The 21,581-nt window shown below is 37.8% G+C and overlaps 2 protein-coding genes across 2 annotated transcripts in view; one reads left to right on the top strand and one right to left on the bottom strand.

Annotated features, from left to right (window-relative positions):
- Nucleotides 1–18,732, top strand: part of washc1 (WASH complex subunit 1) — a 70,293-nt gene extending 51,561 nt beyond the window's left edge. Inside the window, exons 5-11 of the mRNA XM_088646981.1 lie at nucleotides 179–315; nucleotides 1,794–1,929; nucleotides 6,028–6,232; nucleotides 6,796–6,978; nucleotides 8,397–8,555; nucleotides 11,108–11,176; nucleotides 17,252–18,732. Of these exons, the coding sequence (XP_088503107.1) occupies nucleotides 179–315; nucleotides 1,794–1,929; nucleotides 6,028–6,232; nucleotides 6,796–6,978; nucleotides 8,397–8,555; nucleotides 11,108–11,176; nucleotides 17,252–17,403 (1,041 nt within the window). The 3' untranslated portion in view covers nucleotides 17,404–18,732. The remainder of the gene's footprint in view (nucleotides 1–178; nucleotides 316–1,793; nucleotides 1,930–6,027; nucleotides 6,233–6,795; nucleotides 6,979–8,396; nucleotides 8,556–11,107; nucleotides 11,177–17,251) is intronic.
- The window catches only part of ddx11 (DEAD/H (Asp-Glu-Ala-Asp/His) box helicase 11), a 42,963-nt gene continuing 39,754 nt past the window's right edge, over nucleotides 18,373–21,581 (bottom strand). Inside the window, exon 27 of the mRNA XM_088646980.1 lies at nucleotides 18,373–19,937. Coding sequence (XP_088503106.1) covers nucleotides 19,902–19,937 — 36 coding nt within the window. The 3' untranslated portion in view covers nucleotides 18,373–19,901. The remainder of the gene's footprint in view (nucleotides 19,938–21,581) is intronic.

Below are 21,581 nucleotides of genomic sequence, written 5' to 3'. Positions count from 1 at the left end.
TTTTAGCAGGAAGAACAAATAAAACAATACCACATAAGATGCATACAGTATGTGTTCCCATGTTTTGATTTCACCCATGTAAATTTCACCATTCAAAAGGGACTCTTCCTGTATCTGTGTTTGTGCCAGCAGTGAGATGTGATTTTCTCTGGAGAATAATCTTTTACTCTTTCCACAGGAGAAGCTGATGTACTTTCCCATGTGTGTAAATGCCAAGAGACACTCAGAGGATGAAACAGAGGAAGGACTGGGGAGCCTGCCCAGGAACATCAGTTCAGTCAGCTCACTGCTCCTCTTTAACACCACAGAGAACCTGTAAGCTTGGTTGAAGTCATACATTAATAAATTAAATGTGATTTTGTTCAATATATGTGGAGCCTGAAGGACTTCAAGCTCAAGAGCATATCAAAGTAGTGTTGTTTGTCACATCTCCCTCCTAGAATGTCAATTTTGTGATCCCTATCACTGTATCCATAAAAGACTGCGTCTGGTATTGATTTGGTGTGGCAGTTGAGGAGAGCTAATGACTCTGTGTGCAACATTACAAGAAGTAATAGCAATTCTCCTTTGTAACAATTAATTTTGTAGCACGTTTCTAAGTAGTCAGTCCAAGAAATGGTTTACAGGAAGGGTACAACCACAAAAGGTGTGCCCTTTAAGTTTGCAGTCTGGGAAAGTTTGCACTATGCATACTTGTCCCTCAAAGTTATGGCAAAGGACTTGATGAAATGGTCTTATTTGATCAAAATGAACAAAAGCTAATAAAGAGAAACCTTTCATTCTTATCCTCATAATCAGAAAATGGGCAAATCAAGCACGGCTTGTTTGGCAGACAATCTATAAGCCCCATTTCACGGTAATGGAGCTGCTTCAGGCATTCTAAGCTGCTTTTGAATGTTTCCAGGACTAGTGGCAGACAAACAGCTGTTCAATTAAAGATAAATCACTTTCTCTCTGAATTAACTGTATTAGATTGAAATTAGCACTCTAATTGTGTCACAGCAGTAGTAATGGTCTAATTATTATTAATATTTTATCCACCGGATCTTTGGTCTCCGTTTCCCACTTTTTTGTCTTAAAACCTGGAAAAGGCAACATTGTTGCATACTGTATGTGTACATTAACTGTCATGGTTCGGTTAGTGTTAGAAAAATTGGAGTTAATCTTGTCTGGTTGTTTTTCACTCTCGAGTGGCTGCAACAGCATTAAGGCCTTATCATGATGATAAAAAATCTCACTAGCAAGCCTACTACTTCTCAGCATCCAAACGGCATCAATAACGTACAGCAAACCTACACTGCACAACCCATGACAGAAGATATCCCTTTTGGAATCAGGAAAACATGTCTTTTTCAGACAGTTCCTGCTGCCTTGTCATTTTGTTTGCATCCTCTATTATCATTCTTTTATCTGCTTTTATTTTGTTCTTCTTCATTCTCTTTTTGTTTTCACTAGCTATGGTATCTGTCTTTTGAGGCTCTGTAGCACTGTCTAGACAGTGATTGATTCTGTGCCTTTCTTATTAAGTAAATGTCTGTTTCAGTCACACTGCATCAACATTTTAAAATATTTCTGTACTTTTTTATGTGCTCTTTGAATGAACTGAAATGTCGCCAAGTCAAATCAGCTGGTTTTGTACAACTCATGAAGAAAACTGTGTCTGTGCCTACAGCTGACATACAATAACTAAATTAAGCACCTGGGCTTTATTTTGAAAGTACCCTGTAGCCAGATAGCCCTTTATTGAGTCATATTTCCATGTATTTCTGTCACTTCACTCTCTGTCAAACTAGATATAAGAAGTACGTGTTCCTGGACCCACTTGCGGGAGCTGTGACAAAAACACACACCACCCTAGAGACAGAGAAGGAGGAGAAACCCTTTGATGCCCCTCTGTCCATTACGAAGAGAGAGCAGCTTGAGAGACAGGTATCACTCTTTTTTTCTACCTTCCTTTCTCTGTCCCTCCAATTGTCCTAGAGCACAGGGGTCTGTTCAGAGCTCAACGATCTAAGAGATGAGCAGATAATGGAGAAGCTTTGCCAATAAACACTTGAAAATTGGCAGCCAATTAAACCATTTTAATGATCACAGAACAGATGTTTAGATTTTCAGCCACCCCCCTTCAGAACCGTGCTGAATTGTGACATTAAAAAGAAAATGAAACTCTTTACTGATCTTCCTTGAATCAGGAATTAAATGGTTTGTTTAAAGGCCAAGCTTCCTCTTCCATTTATTTTGATATAGATCAGTTGATTAGTTGATCAGCAAAAATCAGCAGCATTGTCTGAAGATGCAAATGAACCTAGTGAAGGTGAAAGAATTGAAATTAAAAATGAAAGAATTGAATTTAAAATGTAAAAGGATACTTATTTTTTCATTAACCTATCAAGCAATAGTTATTATTCTCCTTCTTGCAACAATGGCCCATTTTGTAGAATTATATGTGTATACAGTACATGGTTTTTGTGGGAGTAAGTGACTAACAATGTGTTAGCACATTTGCAAAGAAAAATGGAAGAAACTCACATCATGCCCATGTGCAAAGTTAGTTGGGATTTATCCAAAGTCATTTGCAGCTCTAATTGTAATATGTAATCAACAAATTTTATTTTTGTTTACAGTTTTTTGCTGACATTAACCTTTTTTTACCTTTAAAGGTGTTCTGTTTGTGCATCTGAAGCTTTGATTAAAAAAAATAATTTAAAAAAATGTGCATACTTCATGTGTAAGTTAAACAAGGGACAACATTGACAACTTTTTCAAGGCACTATAAATTCATTTGGAATTAGCCTGTTATTCCACTTGTTGGCATCACAATATTCACATATATATGTTTGGAAAGAATTAAAGAAAATGATGCAAAACATTCTACGATAGGGCATTTTCCCAAATTCATGCTAATCAATCTTTTCAAAATCAGGTGGGAATAACTCAAAAGAGCTAAAGATTAGAAGTCTATGCTACTCTCTATATAGTACTTTGCACTTTAGGAGTGATGAAACTGCAAAAGTAAACTTTAATTCACTGCTTTAGTAAACTCCAGGAGCATTCTTCAAATGACTCTTGAGTTAAATAGGACAGGGTATATCAAATTCTTGGGTCTGTTCCATTCTTCACAAAAATGTAAATCTTGTCAAGACATGCTTCAAATGAACAAGTACTTTTGGCTCGCAACAGCTGGCCAATGACAGTGCAAAAAGGATGAAGGGGATGATAAATTTGGATTTTTTATTTTAAGCCATGAAGTTAATACTTAACATTTGCTTAATTTTGATATGTATCTTAAGAGTTAACTTAAGAGTTCCCTTTCATCTGTGAGTTTTCAAAATACATTTAGTTATTGTATCACAAGATTTAAGTTTTCAAAGTGTTGCCATTAATATTAAGTGCAACACCTTAATATGTAAATAAAGCATTCCTTGAGTAATAAATGAATAGGCTCCAAATGATTTCAAGGTACAATTGATAGTGTGAATAATCAGTGAGCATTGCTGAACTAGGTAAGGTTAGCTATACACTAGAAAATAGCCTTTAGTCACTTCAGTGAAATTGACCATACCACTTTAGTTAGTTAATAGAGTTGGCTTGAGTAGCCAACTCTAGCATAGAACTAGTTCAATATTTCTGTTCAGCATAGGCATATGGAAAAAATATTAATTGAAATTGACTGTTTTATGTAAAATAATATGACTAGTTCATATGAAACCTGAATATATTTCGGTATAGTTTCTTTTTTAAAATCTACCTACAGTAAGTATGCACTAAAATGTGATATGGCCTTTCTCTTGTTTAATACAAATTGCCTATATTAGCTCAACATCTGGTGGTCAAAAATACAGGTTAAGTGTTATCACTGTGTCTTTGGGTACTACCTGTTCTGCTAAATAAATGGCTGGCTTTTTACTTGAGTTAATAGAAACACAAATGCTAATTATTGTTCATCTATTGCTATTTAAAATATTTCAAACTATTTTGGTATTCATTTTCTGAATATCTTGGTACAGCAGATGACTACATTAAAGAGTAACAGTTTAAGTTTATTCATGGTTTTCTACATGCAGTACTATGCTGTAGAAAAGTATTCAAACTGCTGATGTCATATGATGTCATTTAGTGAAATTACTAAATGTTTTTTTTTAATTTATATGCACTTAAAACTTATTCAAAACCTGAAAGCTCAGTTGAAGACTTCTAATGATAAGATAAGATGGGGTAAACATCAGCAAAAACTAAAGAGAAAAAATGAAATATGTTGATTGCATAAGTATTCAAACTTGAGAACTATTTGCTGGATCTTTGGCAGCGATTACAGCCATAAGTGTTATTGGGTAAGTCTCTACCAACTTTGCCTACCTGCTTGGTACCATTTTTTTTCTTTTTTGGTAGATTTGCTTGGTCAATGTGCTGTTGATCAATCACTAAAAGACAGCAGTTTTCATGGCTTTCCATGGCATATTTGACTGAGCCACTCAAGGATATTCACTTTCTTATTTTCAAGCCATTCCATAGTAGCTTTGTCCTTATGCTTGAGATCAGTGCCTGGCTGAAAGCTGGCTATATGGCCCAGTTTTAGATCTAAAGCAGGTTTTCATCTAAAATATACCAGTGCTTTGCTCCATCTATATTAACATCAATCTTGATATGCTTCCTAAAACAAATCTTACTAGAATTTAAATAATCATATATAAAATAAAATAAGTGAGTCCCTGCTGATGATATAGTGACATAATGCTGCCATCACCATTCTTCAGAGTAGTGTTGACGTGGGTGATCCACTATGTTGGGTTTCCATCAATTGTAGCTCTTCGTATTTAAGACAGAAAGATTTTCTCTTGTCCAACCACAAATTCTTTTGCCACATGTTTGCAGTGTTTTTTCTGCTTTTAATGGTTGACTTCATGGTGCTCAGGGAAATATAAAGGGACGTTGAAATGTTTTATGCTGTCCTCCTGATCTGTGATAACTGGGAGAGCCATGGCATATCTTTTCCATCATTTTCATGTTCATCAAACCATTCAGTGACCACTCCTTCCCTGTGGGTGAGGCCATTATTATCCTAAAGAATCCATTCCCGTTAGGATCGAAATGTTTCACCATAGGATGAACATGATCATTCAGAACGGCTTTGTGTTTATTGGCATTTACCTTGCCCTTTAAGGATTGAGTGACCTTAACTGTACCAGGAAAATGCACCCCACCCCATAACAGAACTGCCAGAACCCCTCACCAACCACTTAAGCCTATAGACTTTTGGGGTGTGCCAAACATGTACTCGTCTGTTTGTTGAGAACACGGTGGAGGAAGACTTATTTGAGCGTTTGACTTTTTTCCACTGCTCAGTAAACCACATCACTTTTCTCACAAAAACGCATTTTAGGTGTAATAAGGTGTTTATGAGCTGCAACCTCTTTGATAGTATCCCTCTCTATGAAGCTCTCGACTGACGATAAAGCAGCCTGTTCACACCTTAGAATGACATTTGCTGTCAACTCATTCAGAGTTGCTTGTCATTTTTAGTTTGCATCTCGAATGAATGTACGGACATTTTTGTCAGGGCATTTGCGCTTTCATCCACAGTTGTCCCAAGTTGATATTGTCTTTCCCTCAGACCTCCATGCCAGCATCACCTCAGCCACTGTTCCTTGCGAAACATCAGCACGTCTTCATTACCGAAACTCCTGCCAAACATTCTCCAACAATCACTGAGATTCTTTTTAGACCTGGTAGCCAAAATAATGGGCAACTTATTTAACTAAGGAACCTCACCTGTGTGGAGGTACCAGCGTTCAGTATGCTTTGTATCCTTCATTTACTCAAGTGTTTTTTGGCAGATACCTGTATTTGGATCTTTCTTTTTGTTTTTTGCTTTGAATGTGTGAATGGCATTGTGTTTCTAACAAAAAATAATTGCTACTTCAAAGCGTAATGACCGTTATATTTAATGAAATATTCATTATAAATCAATGAAATGTTATTTATTTAGGCCCCGTATTTAGCACATATTTCCTTCTCTCCATTCTTCAGACAGCCGAAAACTATTTCTATGTCCCAGATCTGGGTCAGGTGCCTGAGATTGATGTGCCCTCCTACCTCCCAGACCTCCCTGGCATTGCGGATGACTTGACCTACAGTGCTGACCTGGGGCCTGGCATTGCGCCCTCGGGGTCAGCCACTGCCATTCCAGAGCTGCCCACATTCGGGACAGAACCTGGGGAGCTCAGCGGGTCAGGTGTGTAAGTACAAGTGGACGACTGTCTATTAGACCTCTTGTGGACTCCCTGTTTTGTAAAAGGGAAGTATGGTTCAGATACAAGTTCAACTTGTGCTCGATGGCATGCTTTTCTCTTGATCATGTTGGTCTTCTGTTTTGATTTTCCACCAGGCTTAACATTCACAGATTAAATCACCTCATCACCTGTACCCAGTCACTAATGAGGTGTTTTAATGCTCATGCAACAGTCACAGTATAACTGTCAGTTATGAATGATCAATTCATTAAAATGACACTAAGAACATTTAATCAGTATCCAAAACCCCATATATTTATTTAAAAAAAAAACATTTAGGCAGAGTGATCCCTTTTGTTGCTGCATATCTATATAACTTCTTAAGACAGACAAAGCAGAAGCTATAAAAAAGTTTTAAGACGATATTTAATTTTGTCAATAGTCATGGAAACGTACAGAGCATCGTGATTCCCATTGCTGTAACTACAAATTGATGACCTTATGAAATCCTTGAAGAATCTGTTGAAATGTATAAATATGATGACTTTTTTTTTGTTTTTTCCAGACTTGCAGTTTAGGGTTGAAGTTCCTCCTCCACCCCCTCCTCCTCCACCCCCTATTGAAGCCTCTATCCAGAACACAGCAATCCCTCCTGGTGCCCCCCCAGCTCCCCCTCCACCTCCTCCGCCACCACCAACTCTGCCCACCCCTGTCAGTGGAGACTTGGGTGGCCACCCTGCATCCACAGGTACGTCCTTTTCTCTTATGAGTTATACTGCACTACTTTACTGTGAATAACGTGCATTATAGATTGGTCTTTTGTGGTTTTAAAGTATCCTGTTATAGCTTTTCTGGTGGGCTAATGAACCCCCAAATTGAAAAGGAATGGCTACTTTCAGAATGCTTCCCACTGTGATACTGCGACATTGCTTTTGGAGCCTTTGGATGTACGTTTTTTTTTTTGCCCCATATGACTCCACCCAGAAGCTTTTACCCCCTTGACAATCTGTATTGACCCGAGCTCAAGGCTTTCCAATGTCGTATATGACTGCTGCATTGTTTTTTCATTGTGGGAAGGAAAAAAGATACAGGTGAAATCTGGGAACTGTGGCAGTTAGTACATTCAGAAAAAGAGAAGACTGGAGCCTTGAGCCTGTTGTGTGATCTGCTGTGAATGTTTTCATTCTGCCCTAAGCATATTTTGCCTTTTAATCCCATTATTTCTTTCAGTTATGAAATAAAATATTGCTTGCTGGAGACTAGCCATTTCCTTAACCTGAGAAACACTAGTTTTTTATACATTTTATTCTTCTCCCTCCAAGGCCATCATTTTGTTGCAAGAATTCTGTATGCTATAAATCGTTTATTCTAGGATATGGATGCCTCCCTGCATTTTGCTTTGAAAACTTGGGGGTGCCCTTATTTCTCTCAAAACTTGCCACCTGTGAAGACCCTTCCTTTAAAGTTGAATTAACCTGCAGTCAGAACCAGAGCTTGTTTTCTATGGGGGCTTAAGAATAAAGTGCTCTGTTAAATCAGTGCAGCTAAATTAAATCTTAAAAGGGGTGAACATGTAAATCCTGTTGTACTGTTCAAAGGCACAAATAACTGCCATCTGGCTCATGTTCATTTCCAGTGCTTTGTTTTTTAAATCTGTGGGCTTTAACTCCTGTTCCAGTTTGCACTCCTGTAACCGGGAGCACAGTAAATTCTGAAAGTAATTTGTTCTAAAGCAAAACCAGAGTCAGGGATTTCTTCTTCTAATTCCTCTCCTGTCCTCTTGAATGTGAACAGTTGAACAGAATGTGAACAGTTTATGGTTGCTCCTCTGTCTCCTGCTGTTGCACATCAGGCAATATTTGCAGAATTTCAACAACTGAGTTCTTTTTGTTTTAATTTCTTATTTATTTCACTTATAATTTATTTAATTATTAAAGTTAAAAAATCCCGGGAACTAGGTTAAGTGTCAAAGTGAATTAAAGCTCATCTCCTTTCAAGTTTTATCATTTCTTTTTGCCAAAGCCGTCCTGATTTGTTGTATTTAGCCTCATGCTGTGGTGTGATGTCTTTCAAAAATTTAGCAGAAACCTCAGGCTTTTTCTAGCTGATGTTCACCTGTTCATTTCCATCACGCACCTGCGTCTTTCATCTCGCCTCGCCATGCAGGTCCCTTGCAGGGGGCACCCACTGAAGTCGTGAGGCCCTCGGATGGCAGAGCCAGCCTCCTAGAGTCCATTCGCAAAGCTGGTGGCATCGGCAAAGCCAAACTCCGGAATGTGAAGGAGCGGAAGCTGGAGAAAAAAAAGCAGAAGGAGCAAGAGCAAGGTAGGGCCCAGCCTGGGCTCCCACCAGGCAGAGAGCAGCTCCACGGCGAATGTCCATCACGGCCCCAGCTGGTCTGATCCGTGATGAGATCTAGGACAGCAGTGCTTTCTCATCGGGTTATAACAGTGTTGCTGCCGTGTGGTTATTCTATTTTCTTCATGTTGAAGAGGAAACTGTGTGTTTCTCACGTCTAGAGTCAATGAAAGTGATCGTTGATTTCTTTGTGTGAGAATCAGGAATAGGAACAAAAAATGTGTAAACTTATCCATAACTCAACAGTTGCCTATTACTGTTTTGGTTAAAAAAAAATGTTATATTAGGTTTAGTCACCAGTTAAAGAATATGTTGCTAAGGTCCAAAGTTACAGTACATTAATTCGTTTAGGATTTCACAGTAATATTATGTATTAGAATCTGTCTTCTCTTGGTCCTCTGTTTCAACAAAGAATATACAAAGAAAGGAAACCACTGCAAATGATTTTGTTTTTCTGAACTTGAATACAAAAGGACAATCTCATTATAGCTTGCCTTTATGTATCAATTTAGATTGGAAAATTACTATTTAAAACAATGTATGATGCATTGCCAAAAGTAGGGGGGTTTTGGAAAAAACATGAAGCCAATACAGAAATAATATATATAATATATTTTATTTTGAACTGTTACACACCCCAATAGTCTAGGAGGGGTATATGGAGTGCGAATTTCAGGCATGCAGGAAGAAATCTTCGGTGTGGGGAAAAGATAGTTGTAACAAATTTGGATAGGTAAACAGAAGTGAAATATGTTCAATTTGAAAAGGTGACTGTATGGGGGAAGAGGAAATATGAGTGGTGCCAAAGGAACGAAAATAACATACAAATTGGAGCTGACTAAGTGAAGGGAACCTGACCTAACTACAAAACAAAAACCGAAACACTCGGTCTTCGGGATCTTCTAACGCCCTAGCTAACCTTCACTGACTACCCAAAACCATACAAGACAAAAGGCACTCTCCCGTCCTAAACTAGTGTTTCTAATACAAAGACCAACTACGTGTGCACAATGTACCCGACAACTTTTACTAACCCTTTACACAAAAGTTCACAAAAATACACAAATGAGCTACGAATACAAATAAGGGAAAATAAGACACAAGAAATAGGGTATAAAAGGGCACAGAGGTTGATATAACATGTTTGGGCAAAGTAATAGCGAAATAAAGTATAATACAAACAAACAAAAGTAAAAGGAGGAGATAAACACAAACCAACAAAGCCGAAGCTATACAGAAACACACATACAAAGTGAAATGAATGAAAACGAAGAGAGACGAAGCTAAAGTTGAGCCGAGCAGAACGGAAGTCTAGCATAAGGCCCCCTTCATTCTGAAAACTACCAAGTTAAATACCGAGGAAGTTGAGTTCTAATTGGCCAAGAAGCTGATTTCATATGACGTAATATGACAAGGTGGATGAATGAATGATCCAATGGGGAAAGAGGACAACCAAAGTCAGGAAGTGTGGAACATTCAATCAGAACAAACACACATGGACCACACCGGGACATAACATGAACATTAAGTTCAAAATAATGTGGTTTAATTGTTTATAGGTTAGGTATCCCCACATGAAACCCAGCATCATTTCAAGAAGAAAATCTGAAGCCTTAAAATGGACTATAGTAATGGATCTTGTTTACCTTTCTAGCCTTTCCTGCAGTCAGCCTTTGCTCTGTTTTTAGTTGTATAGAAAAGTCAAATCTTGAGTTTAGTTCATTCTAGAGAAACAAGTGTATGGGTAGATGTCAGCCAAAAACATGATGCATCTTGGGCTCTGTCAACAGGGGAGGGAGCTGAAATAACCATTTATGTGGAGAGCTATTAAGTTGTCCGGTTATACAGGGTGGGTCAGTGAAAAACTGTAGCTTGTGGAGTAATCATCTACTGTACTGTGTAGAAATTACTCAAATCAGATATTGAAAATGGTTAAACCACTGGTGGAATTGTTTTAAAATGTACTTTCCTGTGTTTTAGATTATGTGGGCCAGAATATAGGGCTTTTGGAAAATACTGTTTTACCGATAGTAAAATTACCTATATCACATTTTCTTTGCGGCATAGTTTCTTATTTTCATTTTGAAAAAAATTGCTGCTTTTAGCTGACCCAATACTTCTAAACAGATGCTGCTCTTGTTAGAAAATACTCAATTAAAATGCTTTTAGAATATTTATACTTCTAGTTACTTTCAGATTTTACTCTGTACATGGGACAATTGTTATTGAAACACAGAATATGCAAAGAAACACATGTCTTTCCAGTGTAACTGTTAACCATATGTGTAATATCTGTCATCAATTTCCCTACGGGATCAATCAAGTCTTATCTATCTATCTAAGAACATGATTCTAGTTACCTACTGGCAGAACAGCGGTGTGCAGAGAAAAGCTGAAAAGATAGCACAGTAGTTTTAGGTGTATCCAGGTGGTTGTACACTAATTAAATGGTTAGCAGATGGCAGCCAGACATGTTCTTTCTTGAACTGAAGTCTCGTTTTGTCTCCCTTGCCTTTCAGTGGGAGCCACAGCCAGTGGTGGGGACTTCATGTCTGATCTCTTCAATAAGCTGGCAATGCGGAGAAAAGGTGAACCTTTTCAATCCATACCTGTGCATAGAATGTCTAAATACATTTCATTCTTCATCTTAATGTGGGAGTATATTTCATTTAATATTTTCATTCAAATTTTATACAATATTTTCATTTAGTATTTCATCCTAATTTGCCATCACTATTTGTTGATCTCAGGTTACAAGTAAAACCCATGTGCACATACTCTAGGGACTCGCACCAGTCAGAGCGTTCATCAGAATTAGTACGAATGAGAGGAACAATGCGTTCCTCCCTGACACTACTGCAAGTTCTTGGACATACAGCTATAAGCCAAGGATACCAGGTGTTTTTAATATCTACAGATTGATTTGATTTCAGTTCAGTTAATTGCTACAGTGCTTTTATCTGAACACTTATCTGAAAACTTTATTGGCCATATACAGTTTCTTGTATTAGGAAGTTGTCTTTTTTCACATACCCCAACTTGCTCTCCATGAGACACACAGATAGGGAGAGAAGCTTGGGGTCAGAGCACAGGGTCAGCCTTTTATACGGCACCCCTGGAGCAGTTGGGGTTAAGGGCCTTGCTCAGGGGCCCAATGGAGTAGGATTCCTCTGCAACCTTCCAGCCACAGGCGCAGATATTTAGTCACAGAGCCACAAACCGCCAAATAATATAATTTTTTATATTAAAAATATCCAAATATATACAGTCATGCTTTAAAGTTTGTAAAACCCAATGCATAATTTGAGATTTATAACCACAAAATGCATATTTAATTAGAATTTGTCACTTCTTAATTGAAATAAAGTATAATCATTCACCAATTTGAGTTTTTTTAAAGAAAATGTCCATGCAGCAAAATAATACATACACTATACAGAAATTGTGCAGGTGTAAAAATAAGTGAACACTTAGTTCTATGATTTATATCAAGGTAAAGCAGGATCAGGTGGGTCAATGACAGTGTTAACCAATTAACTGAGATAACCAATGAAACTGAAGATCTGAAATGATGTGTTAGGGAGGAGCAAACATAAATAATTGCAAGAAAACAGGTGAGTTACTCTTCCTATGAGTCTAGCATCATGCCTCGAACTAAGGAAACATCAGCAGAACTGAGGAAAAAAGTAGTGGATGCTCATCAATCTGGACAAGGTTATAAAGCCATTTCAAAAAGATTTGGACTCTATAAATCCACTGTTAGGCACCTAATATACAAGTGGAGGGCATTTAAAACAATGGCAACCCTGCCAAGAAGTGGACGTCCTCCTAAAATTACACCCAGGGCCACAAGGAGAATAATAAAAGAGGTTAAAGGTAATCCTAAAATAACATCCAGAGATCTACATGCCTCTCTAGCAGCTTCTGGGGTAGTAATGCATAGATCAACAATAATAAGAACCCTGATCAGAAACTCCATCTGTGGAAGGGTAGCCAGAAGAAGCCTCTTCTGTCAAAAAAGAACAAAGCTTCCTGTCTGAAGTTTGCCAGAGACAACCTGGACAAGCCTGAAGGCTTCTGGAAGTCTGTTCTCTGGACAGATTAGTCCACAATTTAACTATTTGGGCACAACAAGAGGGCCCATGTTTGACAAAGAGCCTACCACCAACAAAACCTTATCCCTACTGTCAGGCATGGTAGTGGGAGTGTCCTTGTATGGGGCTGTTTTTCTTACTCTGGCCCTGGGCAACTTGACATCATTAAGGGGATCATGAATTCTGAGAAATATCAAGGGATTCTTGAGAAGAATGTTAGGCCATCAGTTCTAAAACTCAAGCTGGGCACAAAGTGGATGTTTCAACAAGACAACTATCCTAAACATTCAAGTAAGTCTACTAAAGAATGGCTTAGGAAAAAGAGGTTCCATGTCCTGTGTAATGATTCATAGCCGTTTCAGGGACGCCAAATATGTAATCATAGTGGCTCTCTGAAGGCACCAGTTCTGTAGGGTTTGGGCATTTACTGAGACAATTATTAATTGTAGCAGTAAATCACAAAGTTGATTCTTTTGATGGCTTTAGAATCCAACCATGCGACATAACTCAAACAACGCACACCAACAGGTACTAATACACGAGGATACATTTATTAATACATAGAATATGCCTTAAACTAACAGATCTTATCGAGAGGGTTATCAGAATACAAAAGATATATATTCAATCAGTTACGAAGTGTTACATATATCAAGAGGACATACGTTCAGTATATCATTCATTAAGACCGTTTCATAAATGAACTTGGTTATAACTTCTACATTAGATACTCGAAACAAGTACATAACTCTTAGGAATTAAATTGATATCAACTGGTTGGGATAACAATTGAATTCTTGAGCTGTAATGCATTGAAGTTGAATACTCATCCAATCTTTGGGGATTCAGATCTCCTGCGGGCACAAAGAAACAGTTGCAGGCTGTTGCTGTCCAATCCGCGCTCTCTGGCTCGGTGCCAGGCTGGGCTGTGCGGCTTGCGACGGTGCGCTGCTGATGCTCACTGACCGGCTAGTTAGTGTTGGCTTTAACTAGCAAAGTTTGTGCACAGGAGAAAAGATGACTGTGGGTCCCAGCAAGTCAGGAAGAGGACCAGTTCGTTTATGATGAAGAGCTAGTTCTGAATAGTGATTCAGCTGTCCACAGTTCCGACCTGTTCACGAGGCCTGCTGCTGGTTACTCTCTGGCAACCTCAACTCTAGACTCTTAGAACAAAGGAAAGTTCTGGCACTCGGACACACTGGCCGTTCCGTGGTTGTCCGGGCTGAGTCTCAGGATGGTCAGGAGGCGCGCTGCGAGAATGTCCTGCCCTTGGGAGCCTTCTGCTCCTGGGCCGTCCTGCCCTGGAATTCTCACAGAATCTTGTTGAATCTGAATCTGAATCTGAATCTGAATCTCTCAGGCTCTCTGTGTTGCCTGTTTTTACCTGGAGGAACTTCAGCTCATTGATTGGCTGAAAGTTCCATGGGCATCAGAGTCCCACGTGGGTTACTCGGCCCTACCAGTCCCTGATTGGTTGATCAAGGTGAGATATGAGTCACTTACTCCTGACACTTAGTAATGCAGTCCAGATGTCCAACTGGCACTCCCTAGACAGATAGGCGCCAATGGATGACCATTGATCATGATAGCCAGGCTTAGCTAAGTGCATCCCCCTTTGGGAGCTGTCCTTATCAAAAGAAAACATCTTGCATGAATGGTTTCTCTTTGGCTGCACCACAGAGATGAACAGAGAAATGGGGCCTCATTTGGGAAGGTCAGAAACACTTAATTCTGCCTTATTAATAAGCCTCACTGCTACACCTGGAATGGCCAAGCCAAAGGCCTGACCTGAATCCTAGTGGAAATGCTGTGGCAGGACCTGAAGAGGGCTTTTCATGAAAAACATGCTTCAAACCTCACAGAGCTGGTGGAGTTTTGTAAAGAGGAGTGGGAAAAAAACACTCCAGCAAGATGTCAGAGACTGATAATCGGTTATAGGGGGTGACTGTGTGAAGTTATTGCTGCTAAAGGAGGTGCCCCAAGTTATTGACTGACTTTTTTTTTCACACAAGAATATCTGGTGATTTGTTAAACATCACCTTCTAATAATCTATGAGTTCAAATCCCTTTTTATGTGTGGAAAGTCTTTAGGATATTAATTCTATATATTCATTAAGAGTTCAGGTTCGTATAATATCTCTATCATATCTAAAATAATAGCCACCTTGAAGGGTTCACAAACTTTCAAGCATGATTGTATTGCAGTATATACAGTATATTAATATATATTAACATATCAAAACATACAGTATGTTGCTCATTGTCTAAATAATAAATGTTATATTATAAATAATATTACATGTTTATAAAATTAATATAATGTAACATAAATCATTTTATATGTTACAATTTTTTTACAGTTAAAAGGTAAAAAGAATGATAAAGTAGCCAAGAAAGAAATTTTAAAAAGGAATATTGCAGTGGAGGCAAAAATAATAAAAAAGCTTTTACTACAACAACAAAAGAATGGCTACGTACAAAGTAAAAGGCATCTGGGACAATCGTGGGAACTTCTAAACAATGAAATTGAAATGGCTGATGTACAAAATGAGTATTTCACTCAGGCATTCACGAAGGAAGAACTTAAAACATGCCTCAGGCAACAGAAGGACAAGTTGTATAGTATTAGCATGGGAAATGGAGAAATGTTTTGGGCACTAGAAGTACTGAAGATTAATAAATCCCCAGGGCCTGATGGTATCTTCCTAATTGTACTTAAAGAAACAAGTTGTTATTCATCAGCCATTGATGTTTTTTTGTTATTTGCCTTTTGTTATTCATTCATTCCAACAGGCATTGGGGAAATGACAAGGGTAATATCCATAAACAGGAAAATTGCTAATTTACTGCTCACCCAGAAGGTGATAAAACCAAACCAAGTAATTTTAGACATAAGTCTGACTTATTATAGTTATGGTTATGGACACAATTATTATTAGAACTAAATTAGAGGATCCACTGTACTGTATGGACATCGGATACTAGAGAATATTCAACTTGGATTTAGAAAAGGTAGGTAGCTGCCTGACTACCTTGTTAGAGCTCTTTGAACAAGCAACAATTATGAATACACACACATTGTGTGATATGGTATATTTAGATTTTCAGAAGTCTTTTTAAGGACAACATAAACGATTTATTCACAAATTACAGGAGGCAGGCATTCAAGGAAATAAATGTTTTTGTATTGAAAGTTTGATCAATAGAAAACAGATAAGGAGTAATTGGGGTGATGCAATGTGAAGTATTCCTAATTTATATTATTGATTTCGATTCTGGTAAAGAAGCTGGGAAGCAGCAAATGAAATTCAAAAAGATTAGATACAATTCAAGTTGAGCAAACACCTGGCAGATGACATTAAATGTAGACAAGTGCAGTGTTTTGCGTGCAGGTAGTACATTATAAACTATAAATACAAAATGTGAAACACTGAAATAGAAGAGCCTGCTTATGACACATCATTTCCATCTTCTAGACAGGGTAAGGGAAACAGTTATAAATGCAAACAAAATATTAGAATGTATTGTTAAAAGCGGAGAATTTGTCGTCATTATGTTGAAGTTGAATAATACACTTGTAAGGTCTCATTTAGGATATTGTGTACAATTTTGGTCCCACATTACAGAAATTATTGCTGCTCTGGAATCAGTCCAGAAAAAAAGAAACAGATACATTCCGAGGTTTAGGGGAATCCTAGCAAGCAGCCATATCACTCTGCAACACACAACTGACAAGCCACTGAAGTTAAACAGGTGTGAGCCTGGTCAGTACCTGGATGAGAGACCCCCTGGGAAAAACTAAGGTTGCTGGTGAAAGAGGTGTTAGTGGGACAAGGGGGTGGTGCTCACCCTGCCGACTATGTGGGTCCTAATGCCCCAGTATGGTGATGGGGACACTATACTGTAAAAAGGCGCTGTTTTTCAGGTAAGACATAAAACCGAGGTCCTGACTCTCTGTGTCAAATCCAAGGGCATTTCTTGAAAAGAGTAGGGGTGTCACCCTGGCGTCCTGGCCAAATATCCCATTGGTCTTTACCAATCATGGCCTCCTAATAATCCCCATCTGTGAATTGGCTTCATTACTCTGCTCTCCTCCCCACTGATAACTGGTGTGTGGTGTGTTCTGGTGTACTATGGCTGCTGTCACATTATCCAGGTGGATGCTGCACATTGGTGGTGGTGGATTGTCCAGAAAACTGTTATATAAGTGTAAGCAATTATTAATTATTATTACAGTGACAGCGGACTTCTTCAGAAAGAACAGGGAAACATGAACTAGAGGAAACAAGTAGAACCTACATGGAAGTGCATTTAAAATCAAAATAAGAAGACAGCTTTGCAACCAAAGGGGTTGGGAGTATGGAATAAGTTACCCACCAATATTATTGATGTGATTCTCGGATCAGTTAGCTACTACCTGCAAAATTGGGGTGATGGACCTAATAGCCTCCACTCAATTGTAACTCTCACTTCTATACATTTTAAAGTGAAACTAATGTTTCTTTTTTCAAAGTGCATTACCTTTTTTTCCAGAACTTCCATGTTAAGTATTTTTTTTCAATCCCCCAGGGATTTCAGGAAAGGGTCCTGCCCCTGGAGAAGGAGGGGATGCCCCGGCCAGCACCGGCAGTGCTTTTGCCAGAATGTCTGATGCTATTCCACCCCTCCCAGCCCCCCAGCAACCAGCAGCACAGGATGATGAGGACGACTGGGATGCATAAAAATGGAGATCTGAATTCCCAATGGAGAAGCCCGTAGAAGGAATGGAGTCCAGGATCTAGGTCAGGTGGAACAGAAAGAGATGCTATCTGATAGACTGGCAGGACTCCTGACTGAAAAAAACAACATAAAAAACTAATCTGCTTTTAACTTGCAGAGATTGAGACGTTTAGGAAAACTGAAAACGTTGAAAAATAACCTTAGTCTTATAACACTCAGCTTTTCTTTGTCACTGGAAGGACTGGTTTCTGTAGAATTTAAGTGATTTGTATTGCACGTTAACTTTAAGACAAAAAAAATCAGATCCCAAATTGTCCATCCTGCTCTGCAATCTAGTTGAATCCTAGACAATAATCAATATTCCTGTTTTCTGCCTGTCACGCAGGCCTAGAAAAGTAGTATTTTTTGGTGTATTTTCCCTCACCTATTGCAAATGTAATTATGTCTTCTCATTTGACATTTAGCATGTAGACATTTTCTTCTTTCCAAGACCTCCATCTAACCTTTATTGAGTTACATTTTATGAGTATTGTAGAAACAGTGTCCAGATTTACAGATAATTCTGTTCTGTCTTTAATCATTTAGCTTATACACTATCCACACAATTTGGTGTAATTACCATCTTTAATTGAAGAGACTACATTTACTTGTTTTCTAGTCCCAACATTACCTTTCAAAAGATGAAGACGTTGCAATTGTGAATAAGCATTTCAAAAACACTATAAAAACATAAATGAACAACAATAGTGTGATGCTTTTGAGCTGTGAAAAGTTAGATGGGAATTATAAGCCAATGTTGGCTTGGTAATTAAATTAGTTCAGTCTGAACAATTTATAATGGATCAACTTACTATCTACTATACAACTCATAAGTCATAACTGAAATCCCCCTTGTATGTACAGTATAGAATAGGTCTCCACATTCCCTTTTTCCTCAAGAAGATACTCTCAAGAAAAACAAGATGCAGATGTTAAACCAAAGTTCTGTTTATTTTGCTCAGCATGAAATACTGTACATAGGTTTCAAGTTAGTTATTAAACAAAAAACTGGGAATGAAGATCTATACTATAAATCCAACATATCAAAGGATAATTGTCTAAGCCTGAGGGCTTGAAAATGTTAATTCACTAGTCGCAAAAAAGAATCATTGAGGCATAATATAAACCTGCAATAAATGTGTATGGTTAACCCCAATAAGAGGAGAATATAGTTTTAGAAAGTGGCTTTTTATATCATCAGCAAGAGCTCACTCCTGTAATGCATCTGTCATGAAATCTCTGATGTAAAATGTCAGTGTTGGAAAAATAAATGTAAAAATTGCAAAAACGTTTTCATATTTTGTACCAGTGCATTCTTATTAGCATTGGAGCCCTCAAATAACAAAAACAGAAGTTTGATTAATGCCCTCAGATAAATATGTTGTGTGGTTTAAACATTGTTTTTTTATGGTTCATGTTTTTATCTCTAAGACTGTATGTGGCCTCTTTTCTGTGCAAAACTGATTACTTCAACAGAAACAACCTCCATTCAGACTTTAAGATCAATGTATTCAGTATTCAGAAGATGCAACAGAAGCAGAGGTGCTAGAACAAAATTGTATTATTACTGTACATGGATGATGTGTCACATTTCAGAATAACTTATGCCTCTGTGGCATTCTTCATTTTTCCCCTCTACTTGTTTCTTCAGAATGTGTAAAGAAAAAAATGATGATGTGCTATATTTTAGATTTACCAAAGATCAGCAATTAAAGACTGCAAAATAATTGTGCATCAATAACATGAACACACTTTACAAAAGATAACAAAATAAACATTTAAATAATTAAGCTAATCCTTTCAACTAAATCCAATCAATCAACACTTGAAGTGGACAGTTGGTGTGTTACTAGGTTTTCATTCATACTTGACTTGTAACCTTAATGAAGTCATTACTTTTTGCAAACTTCTTGCAGCTGCAAGATATTTCTAAAACAGTCCAGTTAAAATTTGGTCTGGCTAAATTGGTCCAGTAAAAAACCTAGAAGAGACCTAGAAAATATGCAGGACCCGGACTGAATATATATACTGTATGTAACCTGAGAACCTTAGTTATTTTTCCACATACCATTGGAACATATAAGCATTATAAATATGAAAAATGAAAAAGTTTTACAAACAAGATTTCTTTAAATTAATGTAACATTACATTTACATACTTTACATTCAATTGCTTCTTTTCTGTCATTACCTTTCATTAATTTTAAAGTATCAAAATACAGAAAAACAAACTACTTCAGTCAGGATCCAGTTTAGAGATGAGTAGGTAACTTAAAAGAAAAAGTGTCAGAGCATTAAAGTGCATGTAGACCTGAATCCTCTGTTCTCCTGAGCCTGAGATCACTCTTGACCTGTTCCTGGCTCTGAGGGCTTCAGGCTTGATGACCGTTAAATTGTTTTTGTCCTGTTGGTAGCCTGGTGTTCAGAAGTGCTGGCTCTTGCACATGTTGGATTGGGAGGGCTACAGTCCATGCTGCTGCTTCTTTTGCATGAAGAACTGCAGGTCAGGAAAGACACTATTAAAATTCTACAGACGTGGCCGAGTGCTGCACAAAAATAAAAAAAATCACTGCAGCAGAACGATTCTGCTGTGCAAAGGACATATATTCACTAATAGAATTCCAACTGATTTCAGCCGGATTAATGGCCAGCTCAGAATTCTTAGTGGGTTGGGCCCCTTGCAACCTTAGTAAGCTTTAATAATAATGAGCATGTTTAGTGGAGTGAATCTCTTTCCTCATAACCTTAACCTGTAAAAAACAAAACTTCTGCTACATAGAGAAAAGCCAGTAAAAAATAGACTCCACTTCATGGAACATTAAGTCAAACTACTATTTAATGTCTTGAAGAACCGTAGTTTGGAAACAAATATAAAAACAGGTCTGGAACATTGCAAGATTCTGAAGTGAGAACTCAAAATGTAATAATGGAGGTTTACAGCTGACAGGTTAAAACACTTTGAAAGCTGTGAAGCGTTACAGTATGCATTTTTATTTTATTCATCTCATATAATTTAAAATGCTGTTATCAAGAAGTTTTTTGAAACTTTTTTTCCAAAACTCATCTCTGCATGATTTATTAATGTGCAAAAATGAAATGTGCATCTCTACTGAGTACACTCCAGTCTTGCAACTATATTCATAGCTTTCACACAACTTTTCCAAGTCATTAAGCTCTTCTCTTCTAGGCCTGCAAATTATATGTAGATTTCCAGGAATAAGAATGCATGGGAGCCCTAATAACAGAAGTGGACTACAGGGAATGTCTGTGGCTCTAGCTATTTAATACTACTTAAAGATAGCCACTGCTTCTGTTCTGCTGGAGTGCATCATATGGGCAGTAAAGGACTTGAATTGTCAAAATAATGACTTAGTCACGCTGTAGCTGGAAACTGGGAGTCAGTGATGCGATGTGAAGGTTCTGTAAGCAAGTCTGAATTGCTCTTGAGTGGAGTGGCTTTCCATGTGCACATTTTATGAAATACTTGAAACTGTTTCAGAATGTGAAAGTGCACCAGAACATAGAATTTTAAATCACTTCTGACAGTTGATATGCAAGTAAAAATACTTCACATTTGTTGTAGAAGTGATTTCAAGTTCTTTAATATTTACAGTGAAGTACACTGCTGTGTAAAAGTCTATGCTGAGAGGTATTGAAAACACAGTATGAGTATTCAAACCAATAACATTTAGATGTATTTTGAAAGTGTCTCATAACAGGGAGGACTTCCAGTTTTCTTGAATCATTTTTAAACTTGTATTTTAGTGCTCCAGCACTAAGAGGTACAGTAATTACACTTTCAAAAGCCACTTTCTACATAATCATCCCATTGCACTACCATAATCCTCTCAATTAGCCATGTAATGACTAAAATTTACATTTTACGTGTGCAAACATGGTTAGATATGGTTATGGTTACTTCACAATCACAAAGTCAATTTTATTCAGTAGTATCACACACATTAATCAAATTAAACAGGTCATTAGGAACATGTAAATATGTGTCAACAAAACTGTTTTGTCAGTGGCAAGCTAACAGCCCGGGAGCACCAGTGAACAGAGAGCTCAAAAAGTATGAGAACTTGATCAGGAGGGGCAGCTGCTGAGTGAGATTCCCTATTCAGAAAATACTGTAGTGATA

This window comes from Lepisosteus platostomus, chromosome 9 (assembly GCF_059453375.1).
Source record: "Lepisosteus platostomus isolate fLepPlt1 chromosome 9, fLepPlt1.hap1, whole genome shotgun sequence".
Taxonomy (NCBI): Eukaryota; Metazoa; Chordata; class Actinopteri; order Semionotiformes; family Lepisosteidae; genus Lepisosteus; species Lepisosteus platostomus.
Note: the sequence above shows the minus strand (reverse complement) of the source record. Positions and strands in the feature narration are given on the sequence as shown.